Source organism: Sebastes umbrosus, chromosome 2, assembly GCF_015220745.1.
Source record: "Sebastes umbrosus isolate fSebUmb1 chromosome 2, fSebUmb1.pri, whole genome shotgun sequence".
NCBI classification, from domain to species: domain Eukaryota; kingdom Metazoa; phylum Chordata; class Actinopteri; order Perciformes; family Sebastidae; genus Sebastes; species Sebastes umbrosus.
The window spans coordinates 25,744,079-25,763,496 of NC_051270.1; the positions used below are offsets into that span (position 1 = coordinate 25,744,079).

Here is a 19,418-nt window from a genome sequence, read left to right on the forward strand (position 1 = left end):
CCCCCCAGCCCCCTAAGTGTCAGTTGCCGACGGGTGGCGAGGTGCTAATGCTGACCAGCAGCGCGTTTAATTTGAAACATGAGCAGACACCTTTCAACACACCTTCCTAATGTTGGAGTGGCTCACACAAATTAATTCACTACTCATCTGGCAGCTCTGACTGAGGTGTGTGTGTGTGTGTGCATGCAAGCGTATGTGTATGTGCGGTGTGTGTTAGGGGATGGGGGAGGGGGTCAATGGGACACTATTGCCATTAGTAAAGGTAACATAAGGTGTGTCTGTGTGTGTGCACGCACGGCTACTACACTAGGTGTAAATGCAAATATGTCAGTGTGTGTATGGACACGTGCCGGACCAGGTATCACCATATTTCATGTGACTGGGTGTTGAGTTGGCGTAAAGCTGTCTGCTGGGATGTTGGGATTGCTTGGACAGCTTTTTTTTCCCCCTCTCTGGATCTCCCTCGTCTCAAACCAACAGTACCTTTTTCACACATCCCATTGCTCCACTGAGAGCATTGAAAGGCTTATTTAATTAGACTGTCATCAGGAAGTCTTTAGCTTATCACTTCAATTTGCATAGGGACACTACTGGCAGAGACGCTGTGGAACAATAATCTACAGTATATGTTTCATGTTCAAGAGTTAACATAAAAGGTCTAAATGTGTTTCAGTTTTTGGATAAATCCTCAGCAGATCCAACGTGAATTCTGATTAAAATAAAATTAAAATAATAACAATAGATATTAATAACAAATTATATTAATTGATAGTCTTCCCTGGTGTGGTATGATGGTGTGTACAGGCAGACATATTGTTATCATAGAGAACAAAATTGGTTAATAATTAACATGGTTAAAATCAAAATGTAAAATAGAACTGTATTCGGTACTTTTGCCGAGACTTTGTCCCTGTAAGTCCACAGCTCTGTAGACATTCAGGCTTCTGAGAGCAGAAATGTGTTTCCACTCTAATTACGTACAGTATCGAAGCAGCTGAGACAGGAGGAGAAAAGATAAACAAACAAAATTTACTGAACTTTGGAGTCGGGTTAAAACCATAGAACTCTAATTGATTTGGTGTGTGTGTGTGTGTGTGTTGTCTGTGGGTCGTAGAGCAGAGGGCTCATAGCCGTGGCGTCATGGTCGAGGAGAAGAGAGCATGGCTTTGTGAGCGGTGGGTGGGTCCTCCTATGACTCAGAGAGGGGAGAGGCGTCAACATGGCCGCCCGGCCCACAGGGATTAAAGTGCCCCCCCCCACACCCTGCAGGGTTAATCACTGCCATTTTGGATCCATGCAGAGGGAGCAAATGCACTCTCCATCACTGTGGAAGAACTGAGACATAAGCCACCAGTTAGGCTGCCACTCTGTGGGTAGATCTGCTTCATAAGCTTGTTTCCACTCCGCACAATAGAGTGTTTTGAGCTCTGGTTTACTTGTCTTAAGAAGGTTGGAGTTCCTCTCTCTCTGTATCCTCCTCTTTGGATACGTGTTCTCATATGGCTTTGTTTAAGGGGGATATAACAAGTAACCTGGGATGTAGTTACCGGTAGGATCTGTGTGGCTAACTTCTGTGTCTCGCTGTGCGCCGCGCGCTACGTGAGCCTGTTAATGACTGAAGGCTGAGAGCGCCGTCTCGTGCCAAGACCCACATGGCTGCTGGCGGTGCATTAAATCAGCAGTCAATTTGACTGGAAGTTTGAAAATCTGGGCTAGGTTAAGGGGATGTGCTGAAGCCGTGTTAATAGCTAGCTTGTTGTCCATATGGTACTGCTTTAATAGAGCACATTTGTTGCAGATGGTGGGAGACTTGGTTAGGCAGAGGCAGCTTTTGGCAGCGGCTCATTCTTCGAAAGGGCTGCTGTGCTGCTCAGACTGGTCCAGGCCAACTTAGTGATGTCTATCCTCCCTGCTTCTAAAAAGCCTGCCCTTGAATTGTGGCCCAGCCTTAATTTAAAGACATTCTTGTTTTTTTGTGTGTTTGGAGAAGAGCAAATACAATGTGGCTCGGTCACTTTTTCCTGGTCACTTTGCTCTCCAAACCGCACCTTTGCTTCCATAGGCTAAGTTCAGTTGTTTCTGACCACAATGGGACTGTAGACAGCAGACACAGCTGAGGAAACAAGCACACAGAGAGTGAAAGAACAAGGGTTATGGAATAAGACCAAAGATTAAAGATAGAAACTGAGCATAGCCTAATCTATTTCATTTTCTCTGCTGCTACTTAGCAAGTGTGCTGAGGGATTCAGGTGGCAGTAAAAATAAATAAACACACATTCAGTGTGACTTGTTATGAGTTTCTGCATCAAACTCTGTTTCTATTCCTCTTCCTAATTTCTTGTTTGCATATACTGTAAGTTCAGAGCAAATTCACATTTGTGTTGGTAAATTGTTTTAGTTTGTGTGTGCCGCCTGTGTGCTTTTTGCACTCAGAAGTGAGGAGACACGCTTGATCTGCTCTGCACTGTTTGACGGTTGTTTTCTCACGTTGTCACTGGCTCTGTGTGCTGTGGCATGGTGATGGTATTATGTGCGCTGCTACGGCCCAGCTGAGTGGAGAAAAGAGCAGAGCTGCTGCAGCGCCCCTAGCCATGCCACTCCCGCCTCCCCAGACACCTTATTGTGAGAAAAGTCTCGGCTGAGCCCTCTGGGCCTTGTGGATCCACTGCCTCGCTAAGTGCTGGCCAGACTCAAAGGCACAGTGTCCTTGGGCCCGGCTCATTCTTTCCATTCTCTCAGAGGCTTTGTCTTATAAGCCACGAGAGCAAGAGGAGAGAAAACGCCAAATTAAACCCATGTCACTAAAACTTAAGGTGTTTAAGGGCTGAGATCAGTGGTGGAAGAAGAACTCAGATCTTGTACTTAAGTAAAAATGGAAATACCACAGTGTAGAAATACTCTGTTAAAAGTTAAAGTCTCGCATTCAAAATGTTACTTAAGTAAAAACTACAAAATTATAACAAATATACTTAAATCAAATATACTTAAAGTATCAAAAGTAAAAGTACTCATTATGCAGAATGGCCCATTTCAGAATAATGTACATTATATTATTGGATTATGATTATTGATGCATTTATGTGTTCATCACTTTAATGTTGCAAATGTGTGGCTTTTTTTATTTATTTATTTATATACTGCTGGGTAGCTTGTGAATTTCCCCTGAGGATAAAGTCTAATTGATATAATATTATCATTTATTTGTTGATTATATTTTGTATTCTTAATCTGAATCTGTAAAGTAACTAGTAACTAATGTTATCAAATAAATGTCATAGAGTAAAAAGTACAATATTTCCCATGAATTGTAGTGGAGTGGAAGTATAAAGTAGCAGAAAATCAAAACACTCAAGTAAAGTACAAGTATTTCAAATTTGTACTTAAGTACAGTACTTGAGTAAATGTACTTAGTTACTTTCCACCACTGGCTGAGATGTAATTTGCTGTTGTGTTGCTGTGTTATTCATGATAATATGCATGACAGAGTGTCAGAATAAGAGTATTTTTCTCTCTGTTGGTGTTAAAGAAGTAGTGATTTTAACAGCAGGAACTTTGATCTGCAAGCTCTTGAATTCTTAAATTAAGAAGTTGAATGAAAGGATGGTGGAGTGATGAAATGTTGAAGTGAAACAACACATTATAATGCTGAAAATATTTTTGCAACATCTCCTCGTCACATTTCAGTGGCTGAGTATCGTTTACAAGGTTAGTTGTGAGATCTGAGAAACAAAAGTTCCATTCACAAATCTGTTTTTCTGGAATCGCTGCTCATTTTTACCACTTAAAACAAAACATAATGGATCAATTTCCACCAATCAATTTTACAAATCTCAACAGAATAAAATTGTATATTATACAGACCAATAACATAGGCTAATGGAAACCTGTTGTAAGTCATTTTTAGCCATGTGTCTCCAGTATTTTGTGGGTAAGGCTTCTGAACGACCCCTACAAGTGGTGACATCATGACCACATCCTTTTGCCTCATTGACGCTGCTAGTCCCAGCTTGGGTCCCTTGCGGCCGGGCTCCCAGAAGCCACAGCACCCTCGCCACACATGGGCTGCAGCTGGACCACCGTTAGCTGCTCTGAACAGACATGGGGCTGCTCTGGGATCTGCGGTTACAGAGCTGGATGTCCCATGTATATATCTGCACACAGCCGTGGAAAAAAAGACCGTATAGAGATCAGTAGGCAGAGTTTATTTGATGCAAACATATCATCAGGCTCTCAGTGCAAACCGATGTTGTATGCAAATCCACTCCCTCGATGGAAAGAGGTATAATTAATGATGTCAGTTCATAAAAAGAGAGGACGGCTTCGTAGCCATATTTCTGCTTTAATTAAAGACAGGCCTTATTATAGGAGGAAGATGTATGCTCTGTGTGTTTTTCTTTCTTTCTTTCTTTCTCCCTTTTCTTCTTGATTATCACTCGTTTCATAGTGAAAATGGTTCTCTGTGATTTTCTCCTGCCAGAACCCCAACACGCTGACATGGAGGGCTTTCTTCGTAGCAGCTTTTTACTGAGGTTAGTTTCATTTCTGTTGTTGCCATTTAGGATCATACAGGTCGGGCAAGGGGTGGTGGCGGGCTAACAGGGGTTATGCTTTCTGACACATTGTTAGCTTTAGACTTTGTACTGTGTGTGTGCACATGTTTGTGTGTGTGCACCCATGTGTCTGTGTATTTGAACAATGTCAAACATGGACATATTTACCCAAGCTGTGTGTTATGATTGTGTTCGTGTAGTGTGAGTCAGACTGAAATCACACATCAACAAGTTACATGTAGATGAGCTGTCCCCCCTTTTTTCTTTCCAGCCTCTCCTTTTAAAGGACCTGCACATGAGGCTTTCTGTGTCTTTACACTGCATGCTTTTGTCTGACCCCCCCTCCCTCACTAACCGCCCTAATCAGGGGTGTTGGGGTGAGGCAGCCGCTGTCTTGTGATGTGCTGTTGTTTCCTGTTGTGTGCCCTGTTTGTATTCAACCTACCATAAAGATTTACATTTTTTGTCTTTACCCTTCCTGTGATTCTAATTAAAAATTTGTGCTGTCATTACACACGGAGGAAGTAAATAAGAGAGTGTATTTACCATTGGCTCCTTTCCTAGTCGACTACCTTCTCTAGGCTCCAGCGTTGCTCCCTAATTAGGGCTGGCTCATTAGAAGCCACAGCAGCAGCATCTGCCTTTCAAAGCTGCTGTCAGCCAAACTTTACTAAAGCTAATGAATCCTCTTTGATTTCTTTTTCAAAAGGTCACTTATTTGATTAAATTAACAGCATTTTTTCTCTCCCTCAGAACTGTTGGGGGCATTTTAAAAAGAAAGGACAATTTGATACCATTACTCTCGCTAGTCAAAATGTCCTTCAGGAATTCAATAGGATTCATGCATTCAAATTTATGTTATTTATCATTTAAAGTCATACTAAAAGTAAGATTGAGCTTTAGAAAAAAGCAGGTTGAGCTCTGACAGAATTTAAATTGCGACCAATTGTGCATTTAATCTTGCAGAATTATACTGTATACATTTTACTAACAAGGACTTTTTCATATGCATCTATGTCTGTTAACTGAAACAGTGTTTTTATTTTATTATATTCAACCAGAGCCATTTATCACTTACATATAATTACATATATTTAGTATACATTCATAAATACTTGATACTGTTTGATGCAGTAAATAAATATTATATGTAACGCAGAAATGTACACTATCTGTTCTATCTTTTAAGGGGTGACACAAATGTATTTGGTGTGGTATATCTGCTCTGGTTTGAAAGAAGTTATTCAGGCATACAGCATGTTACGTTTTTAAGAGCGCGTTGCCTATGCTCATTTCCGCTTTTTTTTTTTAACGGTACAAAGTGAATGGCAGCGTTTAACTCTCAGCACCTGTTTGGTGGATAACTGACTGCACTAAATATGTACTGTACACTGGAGGAGGTCTGACAGAAGCATATCTCAAATTCACCAGGAATATTTCTGCATCCAATCTCACATCTACAAAAGAAATGGGGAAAAAAGTGACCTTTGACCTTGGGTGCTTCTCAACAATTTCCTTTTGTTCTTGTAGCTGTGAGGAAACACTGTGATTATTCAAAGTAAACACATTATTGCACCGCTAATCCACATCCTTCTGTCAATGTCTGTTTTAATTAAAGAAGAAGCGGCAGTAGACAGATATCACGCACGCTGGCCTCAACAATCAGGCCAAGATTAAAGGCAGGCTTTGCTTCAGGGTTAGCCCTTTTTGCTTGGATAAGACTTGTGTCCTGGAGTGGGCTGAGGGGTGGGGGTGGGGTGGGGGTGGGGGTGAAAAGGGAGAAAAGGATAGAAACAGGGGTGGATGGATGTGGCAGTTCAGACATTCCTCCAGTGAAGAATCCCAGTATCTTTTTCCCAAGCAACTGAATTAGGTCAAAGGGGGCTTTCTGAACATGCATTTCTGCTCCAATGTGCAGATGTTATTGACTTTTTATACACTGTATGTCACATCTCAGTAGCGCACCGGATGTGCTTTTTCATTATTGTAATGAGTCACAAGTTTGGTTTTGAGTCATACATGCAGTGAGTTTTAAAAGTGCTTCAGATGTGATGGGGAAATGTCTATTATATGTTCAAGTCAAAGTTTGTCTTTTGAAAATTCCCAATAATTCCAAAAGTTCTCTGAACTAAAGTATACAATGTGCAGCGTACAACTATTCATGCTTGTGTTATTGTAAGCCTGACAGTTTTTCTCTTTGTTGTGTTTTCATTTTAGATCAATTTTTTATATGTTTATGGAAGACGTTTAACAGGTTTTTGTTTGTGTACTCAAAGAGACTGAGGGTGAGAGAGAAAAGGGAAGGAAGAGAGATGTGAACAGAGAGAGAGAGAGAGAGAGCGATAAGCAGAGGAAGAGCGAGAGAGAGAGATGTCTTCAGTCTCTCTACTCCCAGTGGGCAGGACCTCCCCCTACATTTCTGCCATTATTTGATGTAATGAAAGGAGAAAGTGTGTAACATTGAGATTGTTAATTAATTTAGTCTAACAAGATGAAGATAAATGAAACCCACTGAAGGTTGACTAGGCTAAGGGGCCCACTTAGCATTCCTCCTGCCCTCGAGCTCTGTCTCTCTCACTCCGTTACAATGGAGCACGGCTAATAGGTGCAGCACCGTGTTTGTACAAACCCGCTGAGCTCTCACCCACTAAGTTTAGACCTTTTTTGACAAAATATTTTAATTTCCATCCTCTATTTATCATAATCTTCTCTCTTTGGGGTGTTTTAATTTCCAAATGGCTGGGCTGCATTTGTAATGCAGTTAGTTTTGGAGCATAGATATGCAATTATCTAATTGAGTCATCTTGACATGTGGGATAAAGCTCAGTTGACATATATGAGTAGTGAACTAAATTGACTTTTTTTAAATATATGAATAGAAGTTCAAATGTTAATACATTATTCTTCTTGTAGATAACAAACACACCTTTTTATTATCATCTGCTAGTTGTATTTTTTTGTGAAATGGCGGGAGGTTATATAAATGGCCATTCTCTCCAGCAACTATGTGGCCCCTTCACATGAGTCTGTGTGACTCCCAGCCTTTCACCGTATGAATGGTTCTTCTCTAATGCGGCTTGGGGGCTATTTGAGCGGCAAGACAGACAAAAAGCAGAAAGGACTTTTTTTTTTTTTTACAAAGCCAGACAGTTGTCTTCATCCAGAGCTCTTACAAGCAAATCAGTAGTCTATCGAGGTCCTTCCTCAGTGGACACTTTGTGCAGGATCTTCATGGCAGCACAGACCAATCATTATGGCACCCATTCTTTGCTCCCTTAGTTCTCAAGTCATCAACAATGGGTTGTTGATTGTATGGAAAACACCAGAACAATTACGTCCTCTGTTTTGGTGGCAGGGCAGCGTTTTAAAGTGCAATCCTCGATAATGGCCTCATTATTGTTATTCTTGGAGCAGGCCTCAGGAGAGAGAAGTAGCTGCTCGCAGTGCGTCATTATTTCGTAAATTTCGATTAGCTCATCTCGCTGTCTCCTGGCAAACAGAATCATAGCTAATTAAAAGTGAGCGAGCGCTCTTGCCTGTGACTTAAAAGGTAGCACTCGATAGGCTGTTAATATGAAAAAAGTGGTAAAAAAAGGAGGATTAGAGCTGTTACCCTGGTAACTCCAACTTCCATCTGCGAGGGAACAATGAACTTGTGTTCCTCCGCCACCTATGCTTGAAAAAACAGAAAGCGAGGAAGTGAGTGTTCTGAAAGGACAAGACCCTTTTTAACAACAAAGTGGGATCCAGGCCTAATAGGCTCTTTGGTGCGAGTTGTTAGGCGAGATCACTGGGGGATAGAGGGGCAGAAAGGTCAACGTGTAATCCTAGGACAGCGAAGGTCGTCTCAGGTTTTTACAATAGCGGCTTGTTTCCTGGATCCGTTTGTCTGCACGAGAAACAAAAACCTCAAGTTTGTCCATTTTAAAGATTTTTAAAAGAAAACAAGATTGACAGAAAAGGCTGCTAGTAATATGTCTGCTCGTGATAAAGGGGGTAATATGCCCCACAGCCAGAATGTACACATTCCCTCAGCTGATTAAATAAACACAAACAAGATGCCAAAGAGTTGGGCCAATTAGAAGGAGCTGTCAGAAGCTGTTGGAATTGTCTCTTGCATCTCCTTTTACTCATACAACCAATTCTGCATTAGTTTCTGGCACCCTAACTCCTCCATGAATCTTAAAAATATAAATAATATTCAACCAATGCACTTAACAGCATTTTTTAGCTTCTTTTCGACTATAATTGAACACTCGATGATATTATATGTACTTTAGATGAAGCATTGGAAATCTTGAGGTTGAGAAGTGGTGATGAAAATGCTGTAATGCATTTTCATAACATTCTCTTTTTTTTCCACCAGCATTCCAATAATTTTCTTAACCATTACAACAATATAAAAGTGTTTGATGGGCTCATAGTTAAGAGCTGCTAAAGAGCTGCAGGAATGCTCCCGCTCTAAAACGCTACTGAGTTATAATGATCCATGACTATGGAGGAGCAGTGTGTGTTTCTCTTTGAGTTTTATGTCCCTTATTACAGCTGCAATACGTCGGCTCACATTAAACTAATTTATGGCTGAGGCCAGCGTAACAGCAGTACAGGTTAATGAATTTGGCATTACTAATTAAACGTTATTGAGGGATGAATATGAATCCTGTGGTCGGGGGGGACGGCGGAGAAAGGGGGGAGGAGAGGAGAACGGGACAGAGGACTTTTCTCTTTCCTCTTCTTCTTCCTTCACAATGACGAAAACATGAGAAGTGAATGAGTTAAGGTGAAATGGAGGACAGCTTTAATCCAGTGCAACGCCCCGTCACAATGCTTTCTCTGATTAGATGCATCTGAAAAGAAGATTATTTATATGATTATGTATGATTCCACAGAAAGTGTTTGCTACTTGGCCATTTTTTTTTCTACATTTACATTCCTGTATAGGCTGTGACGTAGCAAAGTGTTGCCGGGTAAAAGGATAAATGAACAGCTTAAAGTGATTAGACACTCGTGTAAGCTGAGGACCGTTCTGTTCAATGCAGAGCAGACATTCCCTTTTCACACAATTGTTGTTAAGCAATTATTTCAGTCACCTCTTGAATTTAAAGGCCACGTATAACACGGCCTACTCAAGAAAAGAGGGATGATGGAGACAGTGTGGAATATTGAACCGTTATTGAACTGCCTTCTGACACACTCTGTCCATGACCAGGAAAACTATATACCAGGAAAACTATACTGTATGTGTATATATATATACAGACGTAGGCAAAATTGTTGGTACCCTTCCGTTAAAGAAAGAAAAACCCACAATAGTCACTGAAATAACTTGAAACTGACAAAAGTAATAATAAATAAAAAATTACTGAAAATTAACTAATGAAAATCAGACATTGTTTTTGAATTGTGGTTCAACAGAATCATTTTAAAAAACAAACTAATGAAACTGGCCTGGACAAAAATGATGGTACCCCTAGAAAAGATGTAAAATAATGTGACCATAGGGACATGTTAAACTAAGGTGTGTCCTGTAAATAGCATCACAGGTATCTTCAAACTTGTAATCAGTCAGTCTGCCTATTTAAAGGGTGAAAAGTAGTCACTGTGCTGTTTGGTATCATGGTGTGTACCACACTGAACATGGACCACAGAAAGCTAAGGAGAGAGTTGTCTCAGGAGATCAGAAAGAACATTATAGACCTTCATGTTAAAGGTAAAGGCTATAAGACCATCTCCAAGCAGCTTGATGTTCCTGTGACTACAGCTGCACATATTATTCAGAAGTTTAAGATCCATGGGACTGTAGCCAACCTCCCTGGATGTGGCCGCAAGAGGAAAATTGATGACATATTGAAGAGACGGATAATACGAATGGTAACCAAAGAGCCCAGAACAACTTCCAAAGAGATTAGAGGTGAACTCCAAGGTCAAGGTACATCAGTGTCAGATTGCACCATCCGTCGCTGTTTGAGCCAAAGTGGACTTAATGGAAGACGACCGAGGAGGACACCAAATCATAAAAAAGCGAGACTGGAATTTTCCAAAATGCATATTGACAAACCACAAAGCTTCTGGGAGAATGTCCTTTGGACAGATGAGACAAAACTGGAGCTTTTTGGCAAGTCACATCAACTCTATGTTCACAGACGCAAAAATGAAGCATCCAAAGAAAAAAACACTGTACCTAATGTGAAACATGGAGGAGGCTCGGTTATGTTATGGGGCTGCTTTGTTGCATCTGGCACAGGGTGTCTTGAATCTGTGCAGGGTGCAATGAAATCTGAAGACTATCAAGGCATTCCGGAGCGAAATGTGCTGCCCAGTGTCAGAAAGCTTGGTCTCAGTTGCAGGTCATGGGTCCTCAAACAGGATAATGACCCAAAACACAGCTAAAAACACCCAAGAATGGCTAAGAACAAAACATTGGACTGTTATGAAGTGGCCTTCTATGAGCCCTGATCTAAATCCTATTGAACATCTGTGGAAGGAGCTGAAACATGCAGTCTGGAGAAGACACCCTTCAAACCTGAGACAGCTGGAGCAGTTTGCTCACGAGGAGTGGGCCAACATACCTGTCGACAGGTGCAGAAGTCTCATTGAGAGTTACAGAAATCACTTGATTGCAGTGATTGCCTCAAAAGGTTGTGCAACAAAATATTAAGTTAAGGGTACCATCATTTTTGTCTAGGCCAGTTTCATTAGTTTGTTTTTTTAAATGATTCTGCTGAACCATAATTCAAAAACAATGTCTGATTTTCATTAGTTAATTTTCAGTGAATTTTTATTTATTATTACTTTTGTCAGTTTCAAGTTATTTCAGTGACCATTGTGGGTTTTTCTTTCTTTAACGGAAGGGTACCAACAATTTTGCCTACGTCTGTATATCCCTGAATTTTGTCATACTTGCCCTTACTTGTTCATAAAGTATTACACCAAAAAAAGGAAAAAAAGACTGTTTTAAATGGATTTAAATTACTCATATAAGATAGGACAGTTACTAAAGAATCGCTAATTGAACTGCATGAGTTAACTCTACATTATTTTAGAGCAGGGGTGCCTAAACTTTTTCCTACGGAGGGCCAAAACTGGAACTTAATGGTGGTCAATGGGCCTAAAGCAAACACCTGTTGTATTGTATTGTTAAGATGCAAAATGGTACTAGGATCCCAAGTTCCTCTAATTTAATATTCTTTTAGCTTTTACATAATTAACCCATTACCTGCTGAATACAACTGGGCTAATTTCCAGTCATACCCAATTTATGCAATTCCAAGACTGTTCAAGAAATATTCAAATGTAACATTTTCAGAATAGGCGAAAATAACACATTTACACTGCATTAAAAAAAACCTGCATGTTTTGCTGAAAACTGCATGTGATTATCATAAAGTGGGCACGTATGTAAAGGTGAGACTCGTGGGTACCCATATAACCCATTTTCATTCACATATCTTGAGGTCAGAGGTCAAGGGACCCCTTTGAAAATGGCCATGCCAGTTTTCCCTCGCCGAAATTTAGCCTGACTTTGGAGCGTTATTTAGCCTCCTTCCCACAAGCTAGCATGACATGGTACCAATGGATTCCTTTCCTTTAGTCTCATATGATACCAGTATGTTATTAGCTCTAAAACCGAGCCTCTGAAAACAGTCGGTTGGGATTGCCTCTTTTAATTAAAAAATAAATGAAAAAACACCCGCTAATATCTGGCGGGCCAACTCAAACCTATATTACGGCCCAACTTTGGCCTGCGGGCCTCACTTTGGGCAGCCTTGTAAGTAATCACAACACAACTAAAATAACCAGTGTTCAATGATTGTAAACGTGGCCACTTTTATGAGGATTTGGATATGTGCATTAAAGTGACTGAAATATTTAAAGATCAAATTTCATGACTTTTGTGTAAATGCTCCACACATCTTCCCACCAAAGCTCTCTCACTTCCAGCTAGTTTTACCTCCTAACCGGATTATGGAGACATGTTTGGAGCTTGGTATAATATTGGTATGATTCGTGAAGCACCCCTATTTCGTCATGTGTGTATTGTTAGCGGCTTGTGTACTACACGCTACACGCACAGTTTAAATCTTATTTTTCCTGCCACTCGTTCTCTCCCTCTCTTTCGCTCTCACTATAGCGCTTCTACACTCCACGTCTGACACACTCTCCCTGAGAGCTAAGCCTTTCAATTTAGATTTCAATTATCATGTTAGTTTTGTGATTAGACTTTAGTCCTCCAGGAATCAGACCTCTCTGCTCCTCTCTATTCCACTCTATTCCACTTCCCCTGCAATCACATCCCATCTGATGAATTGCGCATATAATTACGGAAGTTATTGAATATGCAGATCGCTGCTGACTCTTGGTGTGCGGTTCATAATGCGTCAACTCTAACTGTATCAAACAAGGGTCTCTGATAAAGACCCACTCTGATAATGAGAGAGGGCCAATGTATGCTATTAGTCAGAGATAACAGACACCACAAAGGCTGAGACTCAATTAAAACAGAGCCACGCTATAATCTGTGTGACTCCGTGTATGTGTGCGTGTGTGTGTGTGTGTGCTTCTAAACAGCACTCAGGCCAGTGTAGGGACTTGGCACTGGGCTCAGTCAGCTCTACCATTACACCCAGCGCAGCACAGACCAGTCTGAGAGGCCAGCCAGCCAGTGCACAAGGTGTTTATGAATCAACCGACATGAGGTATTTCCCCCATGTTACAGTATGTTGCTACCATCGTTTTACACCCCGTCCCATGATGCAATCCCTCAGAGCTTTTCAAGAGAGGGGGAGTGAAGCACTTTGCAGGCACACCCACAGGAGTTGGTTGTGGGAAAATTTGGAACTTTTGATAGCTTTTAGAGAGCTTTCTTAAAACCTGGCTCACAAGCAGAGAGGAAAAGGTGCTGTGATTTTTTTTTGCATTTTGCTGTCAAAATACCGGGGATTTGTTACTTCAACAGGTCCAAAACCAATACTATTTTTTTCCCACATAAAGCCAGTTTTACAGCGCGTCTCAACTTAAGTTTCACACACAATTGAGAATACAGGGAAACGGAAGAAACCGGGTCCTGTATTTTTAGCCTGAGCTGCAGTGATGTAGCTGCCATTTATAGCTGATACGCCAGGCTGATGCTGGACCGCTGCCCTGCTGACACCAGAGAGGAGGGTTTATAGACTGCACAAACTCCGCACAACACGATCCCAGACAGGCACATAAAATAAACAAATCAAATGTTGCTTCATTTGATTTTTACCTATTTAATTGTTAAAGAGAGGTTGATATTTTTATATTTCAAGATTTGTGGGATATACATTCAATATTTTATTCAATCGATAAAAAATATTTAATCGCGATTAATCGCATGATTGTCCATAATTAATCAGGATTAATGCAAATTAATCTCACATTTTTTTATCCGTTCAATATGTACCTTAAAGGGAGATCTGTCAAGTATTTAATACTTATCAACATGGGAGTGGGCAAATATGCTTGCTTTATGCAAATGTATGTATATACATATATTTATTATTGGAAGTCAATTAACAACACAAAACAATTTCAAATATTGTCCAGAAACCCTCACAGGTACTGACTTTAGCATAAAAAAATATATGCTGAAATCATAACATGGCAAACTGCAGCCCAACAGGCAACAACAGCTGTCAGTGTGTCAGTGTGCTGACTTGACTATGACTTGCCCCAAATTGCATGCGATTATCATAAAGTGGGCATGTCTGTAAAGGGGAGACTCGTGGGTACCCATAGAACCCATTTTCATTCATATATCTTGAGGTCAGAGGTCAAGGGACCCCTTTGAAAATGGCCATGGCAGTTTTTCCTCGCCAAGATTTAGCGCAAGTTTGGAGCATTATTTAGCCTCCTTTGCGACAAGCTAGTATGACATGGTTGATACCAATGGTTTTCTTAGGCTTTTTTTTTCGTATCTTTACCAGTATCTTCACTCTTGCTTTCAAAGTTAGCCCGGTACAACCTCCGAAATATCGATTATGTTAATGTTTTAAAGAAATTAGTGGCGTTAAAACTAATTTGCGTCAACGCGTTATTATCGTGTTAACTTTGACAGACCTAAATGGAAGTGATCTCAATGTGCAGACTGGTGAGTGTGCTTTGAACCAAGAAACAATGCAAATATCAAAATAATAGATATGCAGCAAGAAAGGAAACATGGGGGATGGGCGTGATGCACCATGCTCTCATTTTTGCTTTCACTCTTTTGCATGTGTTTTGATATTTGCAAAATTTATGTCCTCAATCTTTGTGTTTTGCACACACATATATGAATAGATATAAGTTTACATATGTTGATGCATACGAGTGTTCATGACAGCATTCATTAAGATACTCTTGGGGCCTTTTTGACCACACCCAACTAGTTGATTAATTAATTCAACACACCTTCTGCCTCATACCTTCTTTCTTCTGATTGGCCATTACTGTTTGCTTGATAGTCTATTTAAGTCTGTCGAATAATGTGTGCTGTAAGTTCTGCTGACGACGGTCCTACGACCAAAACATTCAGCTTTTATTTACATTTTTTTTGCCCTTTTTGTATCTGGAGAAGACGCTTTTTTTTGTCAGTGTGCAGGCAGGCCTTTTTTTCTTGATAAAGACCGGGGACGTTTACCTTGGCTACACACACCTGACACCACTTCTTGGTAAGTCAAGAGCGAAAATCTTTTCCACATTGTTCATTTAGGCATACATTTTCCTCACTATATTTGAGAAACTTTTTTTTTTAATTTTCCCTTTTAAATGTGTTGAACTGAATCCTTAAATTAGCTTAAGACAGTATTAAAACAAAGACACTAATCAGGTATGTTGTGAAAATCTTTTGTTGCCCCACATCCTGTGGTCACTGTGGCAGGTATTAGAGAGCGTGGCTGATGCTGGATCTGTTTCACTGTCATGGCTGTCTGTTGTAATTAAGACTCCGAGCAGGATTTCAGCACTGTGGCACCTGGTCACATGTATATTATTACGTTCATAGGATTGAACATGTTTACACCAACTGTTAGCTTAACGGGAGATCAAAAAGGTGACTTAAACTTTGTTAAGGGGCTTACAGAGGAGCTCAGATGGCATTATAGTGGCGGACTAATGAGCTTGACACTGACAGAAAATACACAATTTATGGACTGCGCTTGTGTTCAGTATTAAATGCCTGTTCTGCGGTCGGCAGAGTAAAAAAAGGGCATGGTTTGCCTAAGTGACCAATGAGCTTTGACTGCCCTTTACTGTAAAAAGTGTGTTGCAAGTGCAATGACCTTTGTCAAGTTCCAACTATTGTTTGCAGATTGGTTACACACTCCGCAGGCTGTGAAAGACACATCTGCTACCTCCAGCTCAGTGGAGAGCAGATAGACAGTCAGGGGTTGAGGGTTAGGTGTGTGTGTGTGTGTGTGTGTGAGGGTAGTTGGGGTCCTCAGCTACCCTGTTGTACAGCTCAGCTACTGTCCCTATCTTATCAAATATTTGTCTGTCCTTCACTCCCTATTTGCCTTTCATTCTGTTTGCTTTGTTTATTGAAATCTATCTCAGGCAGATTGATAAAGTGTACAGAAAGTATTTTTTTTTTAGTCCACGTGTGCATTTATCTAGGTGTGTAAATTACATATAATGAATTTGTTTTTTATTGTGCATAAAATTTATGCTCATAGATATTTGACAGTGATATGGATATTTCCCCCCATTATTTAAGTTTGCTAAGGTTTATGAAAGGCACAGCAGGAATTGTTGTTTGATATCACAGGAGTATAAAATCAGAGGTCAGCTTTACAGAAAATTCCCTTTAAGCTTTCAACATCAAATATAAAACCATATTTGTTTAATGTGTTTTTGATTGATTCCCTGATTGAGATCCAAAGGCTGGTCATAAATGTTTCAGGACAAAGGGTCTCTTTGTGTGAATGGGGCCCCAGTTGAAATGGAGGAGTAGTTTGAGATTACCAGATTATTTCCCTACCAGCCCAGTGAGTGAGGCGAGGCGAGGCGAGCCGCAGCCCTGCGCCGTGCTGTGCTGAGGCTGAGCATAATGAGTGTGGTGGCAGGGAACCACAACAGAGCCAGGGCAGAGGCTGCCTGGGAACCAGAGGCCCGTGGCCCACAGCCAAACACACACACACACACACACACACAAATCCTGCCGCACACTTGTGGCTTTTTAAGAAAGCAATTTAGTTAATGATTTCATTTTGAAGCACTGTCATGATGCATTGTGTCCTCTGCGCGAGCCAGCAATAGAGACTAACACAGAGGAAAAGGTATTAGTAAACACAAGCTTCCCACCGACAACCACAGAGAAAAATAACATGCAACCGAGCGTAATGTGGCTTTTGTTGTGAACACACGCACAGAAATCACTTGGGTAATAGATTGTGGTAGGTATATCACTTGCGGCTCCTGCGGCTTTTTATGCATCGCTCTGGACAAAATGCAGAGAAGAGTATAAGGGTCGGACACATGATTAGCAGCGTGGACTGCTCAGGCATTTTGAGTTTTAGTCAGCGTATAATCCACTACAGTGCCCGCTTCCCTGGAGTGGAAATACAGCACATTTTTCTGTTCAACCATGTCTGTCAGCTCTCTGATTTTATTAGGGCTATGTTTCACATTCATTTACTCAGGTTTTCTCAGTGCCGGCCCATGAATGAAACCATCTTACCATTGCTAAAACAGCAGCTTGTACATGTCTTCTGTGAACCAAATTTTTGGGCAATTACTCAGATCAGTGGCTGGGGTTTCTGGTTTTGCTCTTCAGATCTCATTTTTTCTTCCACTCTCTCTTTTTTTTGTATCAGCCGTCAATCACTCACGGTAACTTTTAACCACCTCCAAACAGGGCCCGGTGCCAGCTATTCATTTAGACCTTCACTTTTGCTCGGCTTCTTCCTGTCCAACCTGTCAGAATGACACACACTGTTGACCATGCTTTCTATTCAGCACTGGCAAATTAATTGGTTTCAGTGGTTTAAATCAGCAATCAATGTCAGTTTCCCAACATAATAAGCCTTAATCATAAATCTTTGAGGTGTGGCTTGCCTGACCCCTATTCATCATGGCTCGGCTAGATGGCCTCATCTGGGTGGAGCAAATGAACTACCCCTGTTTTGATTTTCCAATTGACGTGTCACATGAAACGTGGCTACTCTCTCCCCTCCCCGAGTTTATCCCGGCCCTTCTTCTCACAGTCCTTTTAAAAAAAACCCAAAAAAACACACAAGAGCCCAAAGACAAAGAGGGAAAAGAAGTCCAGTTGTCACAAAGGGAGACACATTTGTGTGCCTTCCCTTGTGTGTGAATGAATACCATTAATTTATTCAGACAGAGAAAAAAAAAATAGCAGAAAAGGGAAAAAACCCTAAAGAATTAGAGGTGGGTCTAACTGTAGCTAATGAGCTGTTGTCCTCACCGCCCCTAGAATAAGAATAGAGCAGCTTAATTACAACAGTGTTGAAGGTAATTTCCTCAATTTTTCCACCCCCTAGCTGCAGAAATCTATTTATGAGATGAGAATGAAAGGGAACAAAATCGCTTTTCTTTTCGGTACACATTTCAAATTTGCCAATTTGGTGACCAGGAAAAAAGAAAGGAACAAGGATAGTGACGCAGAGAGTAGGCCACTGTGTGTCGACATTCCAGATGTCCAAACCAACGGCAGTTGTACCAACCTCAGCTCTGCTGGGCATTAAAGTTGCCAATGATGACCTCATGATGGCAAGACCAAAGACTGAGGCCCATAGTTCCCCCGCCATACAGTGAAATTACCTCCCCCTACTTTCATAAACCATTCATGGTTCCCAGTGCACATGCTTTTATGGCTCCATGCAACATTTCTCCTTCATAATTAGCTATTGTCCTTGAGTATTTGGCCAAAAGTCTAATTTTTTCGCTTGCTTTCTTCTTTTTAACTTCCCCTCCCTTTTGAGATTTCCATGCTCCCTATAGACTTATTGTGCATCTCTTTGGTAACTTGGGATGCATCTCTTCACCCCCCAGCCAGCTCCTCAACTCACTTCTCTGGCAACTGTGAGAGATGTTACACTCGATTTGTTGAAGTGCAGCCATTTGCTGCAAACTCTCCAGCGCACAGAAGAAGTTATCTTTATAAATGACAGAATGGACCTTGCCTGAATGGCGCTTTGTTTACTGTTTAACAAAAAGGGGGGCCCCACTCTATATTTCATCTGTCACCGTTGCTTTTCTTTCCTTCAACAATGCTCGATTGTTTCCACGAAAATTTCAGGTTCCATGAACAGGAGAATTCTGTATTATTATGTTCCTGCCAAATTCCGATCTCTGTTTTCCTTCTCCTGCTCACAAAGGGCTCATAACTTACTGTCAGCTATGAGGCGAGCCACAAAGCTCCACTGTTGCTCAGCAAATAGGGCTGTGTTGGTTGATGGCTTGACTCGCTGTGAGGTTTGCTTAAGTGCAGCAGCAGCAACAGAAATCTCTTTGGGAACTCCATCCCCCAGCAGGCCCACTGAAAACGAGAAAGTAAAAGAAAGAGGTAAAACAACAAGAAGCTTTTCTTGTCTCAGTCTTTTTTTTCTCGTCTCAGGAAGGGAAACCGTTTGTCTGGTGAAGTTATTGTCCTGCTACTGTTCGTTTGTTTCTCTAAGTGTTTGACTCACAACATCCAGTATGCTCCGCTTCTAGTAGGTAATTTCTGTTAAAGCTGCAGTGGGTGGAAATGGAGCAAATATGATAAAACGGTCACTATATCCTGACAGTAGTGCATGAGACAGGTCTGAATCTGTAAAAATCTGAAAAAAATCATGTGCCTCTCTGTCCTCCGGTGCTCCTAATGGCATCTGCAAGATTTCACAGACCGAAAGAAAAACAACCAAT

At 41.0% G+C, this 19,418-nt stretch overlaps 1 protein-coding gene across 9 annotated transcripts in view; it reads left to right on the top strand.

Annotated features, from left to right (window-relative positions):
- The window catches only part of sox6 (SRY-box transcription factor 6), a 154,842-nt gene that overhangs the window by 28,408 nt on the left and 107,016 nt on the right, over positions 1-19,418 (top strand). For 6 of the 9 annotated variants that reach the window (XM_037790351.1, XM_037790329.1, XM_037790360.1 and 3 more), the window contains one exon: positions 4,478-4,529. The exons of 2 other annotated variants lie outside the window; for them this stretch is intronic. In XM_037790351.1, the coding sequence (XP_037646279.1) occupies positions 4,495-4,529 (35 nt within the window). In that variant the 5' untranslated portion in view covers positions 4,478-4,494. Of the gene's footprint in view, positions 1-4,477; positions 4,530-15,018; positions 15,224-19,418 lie in introns of those variants that run through there. One more of the 9 variants, XM_037790379.1, reaches the window with a different exon arrangement.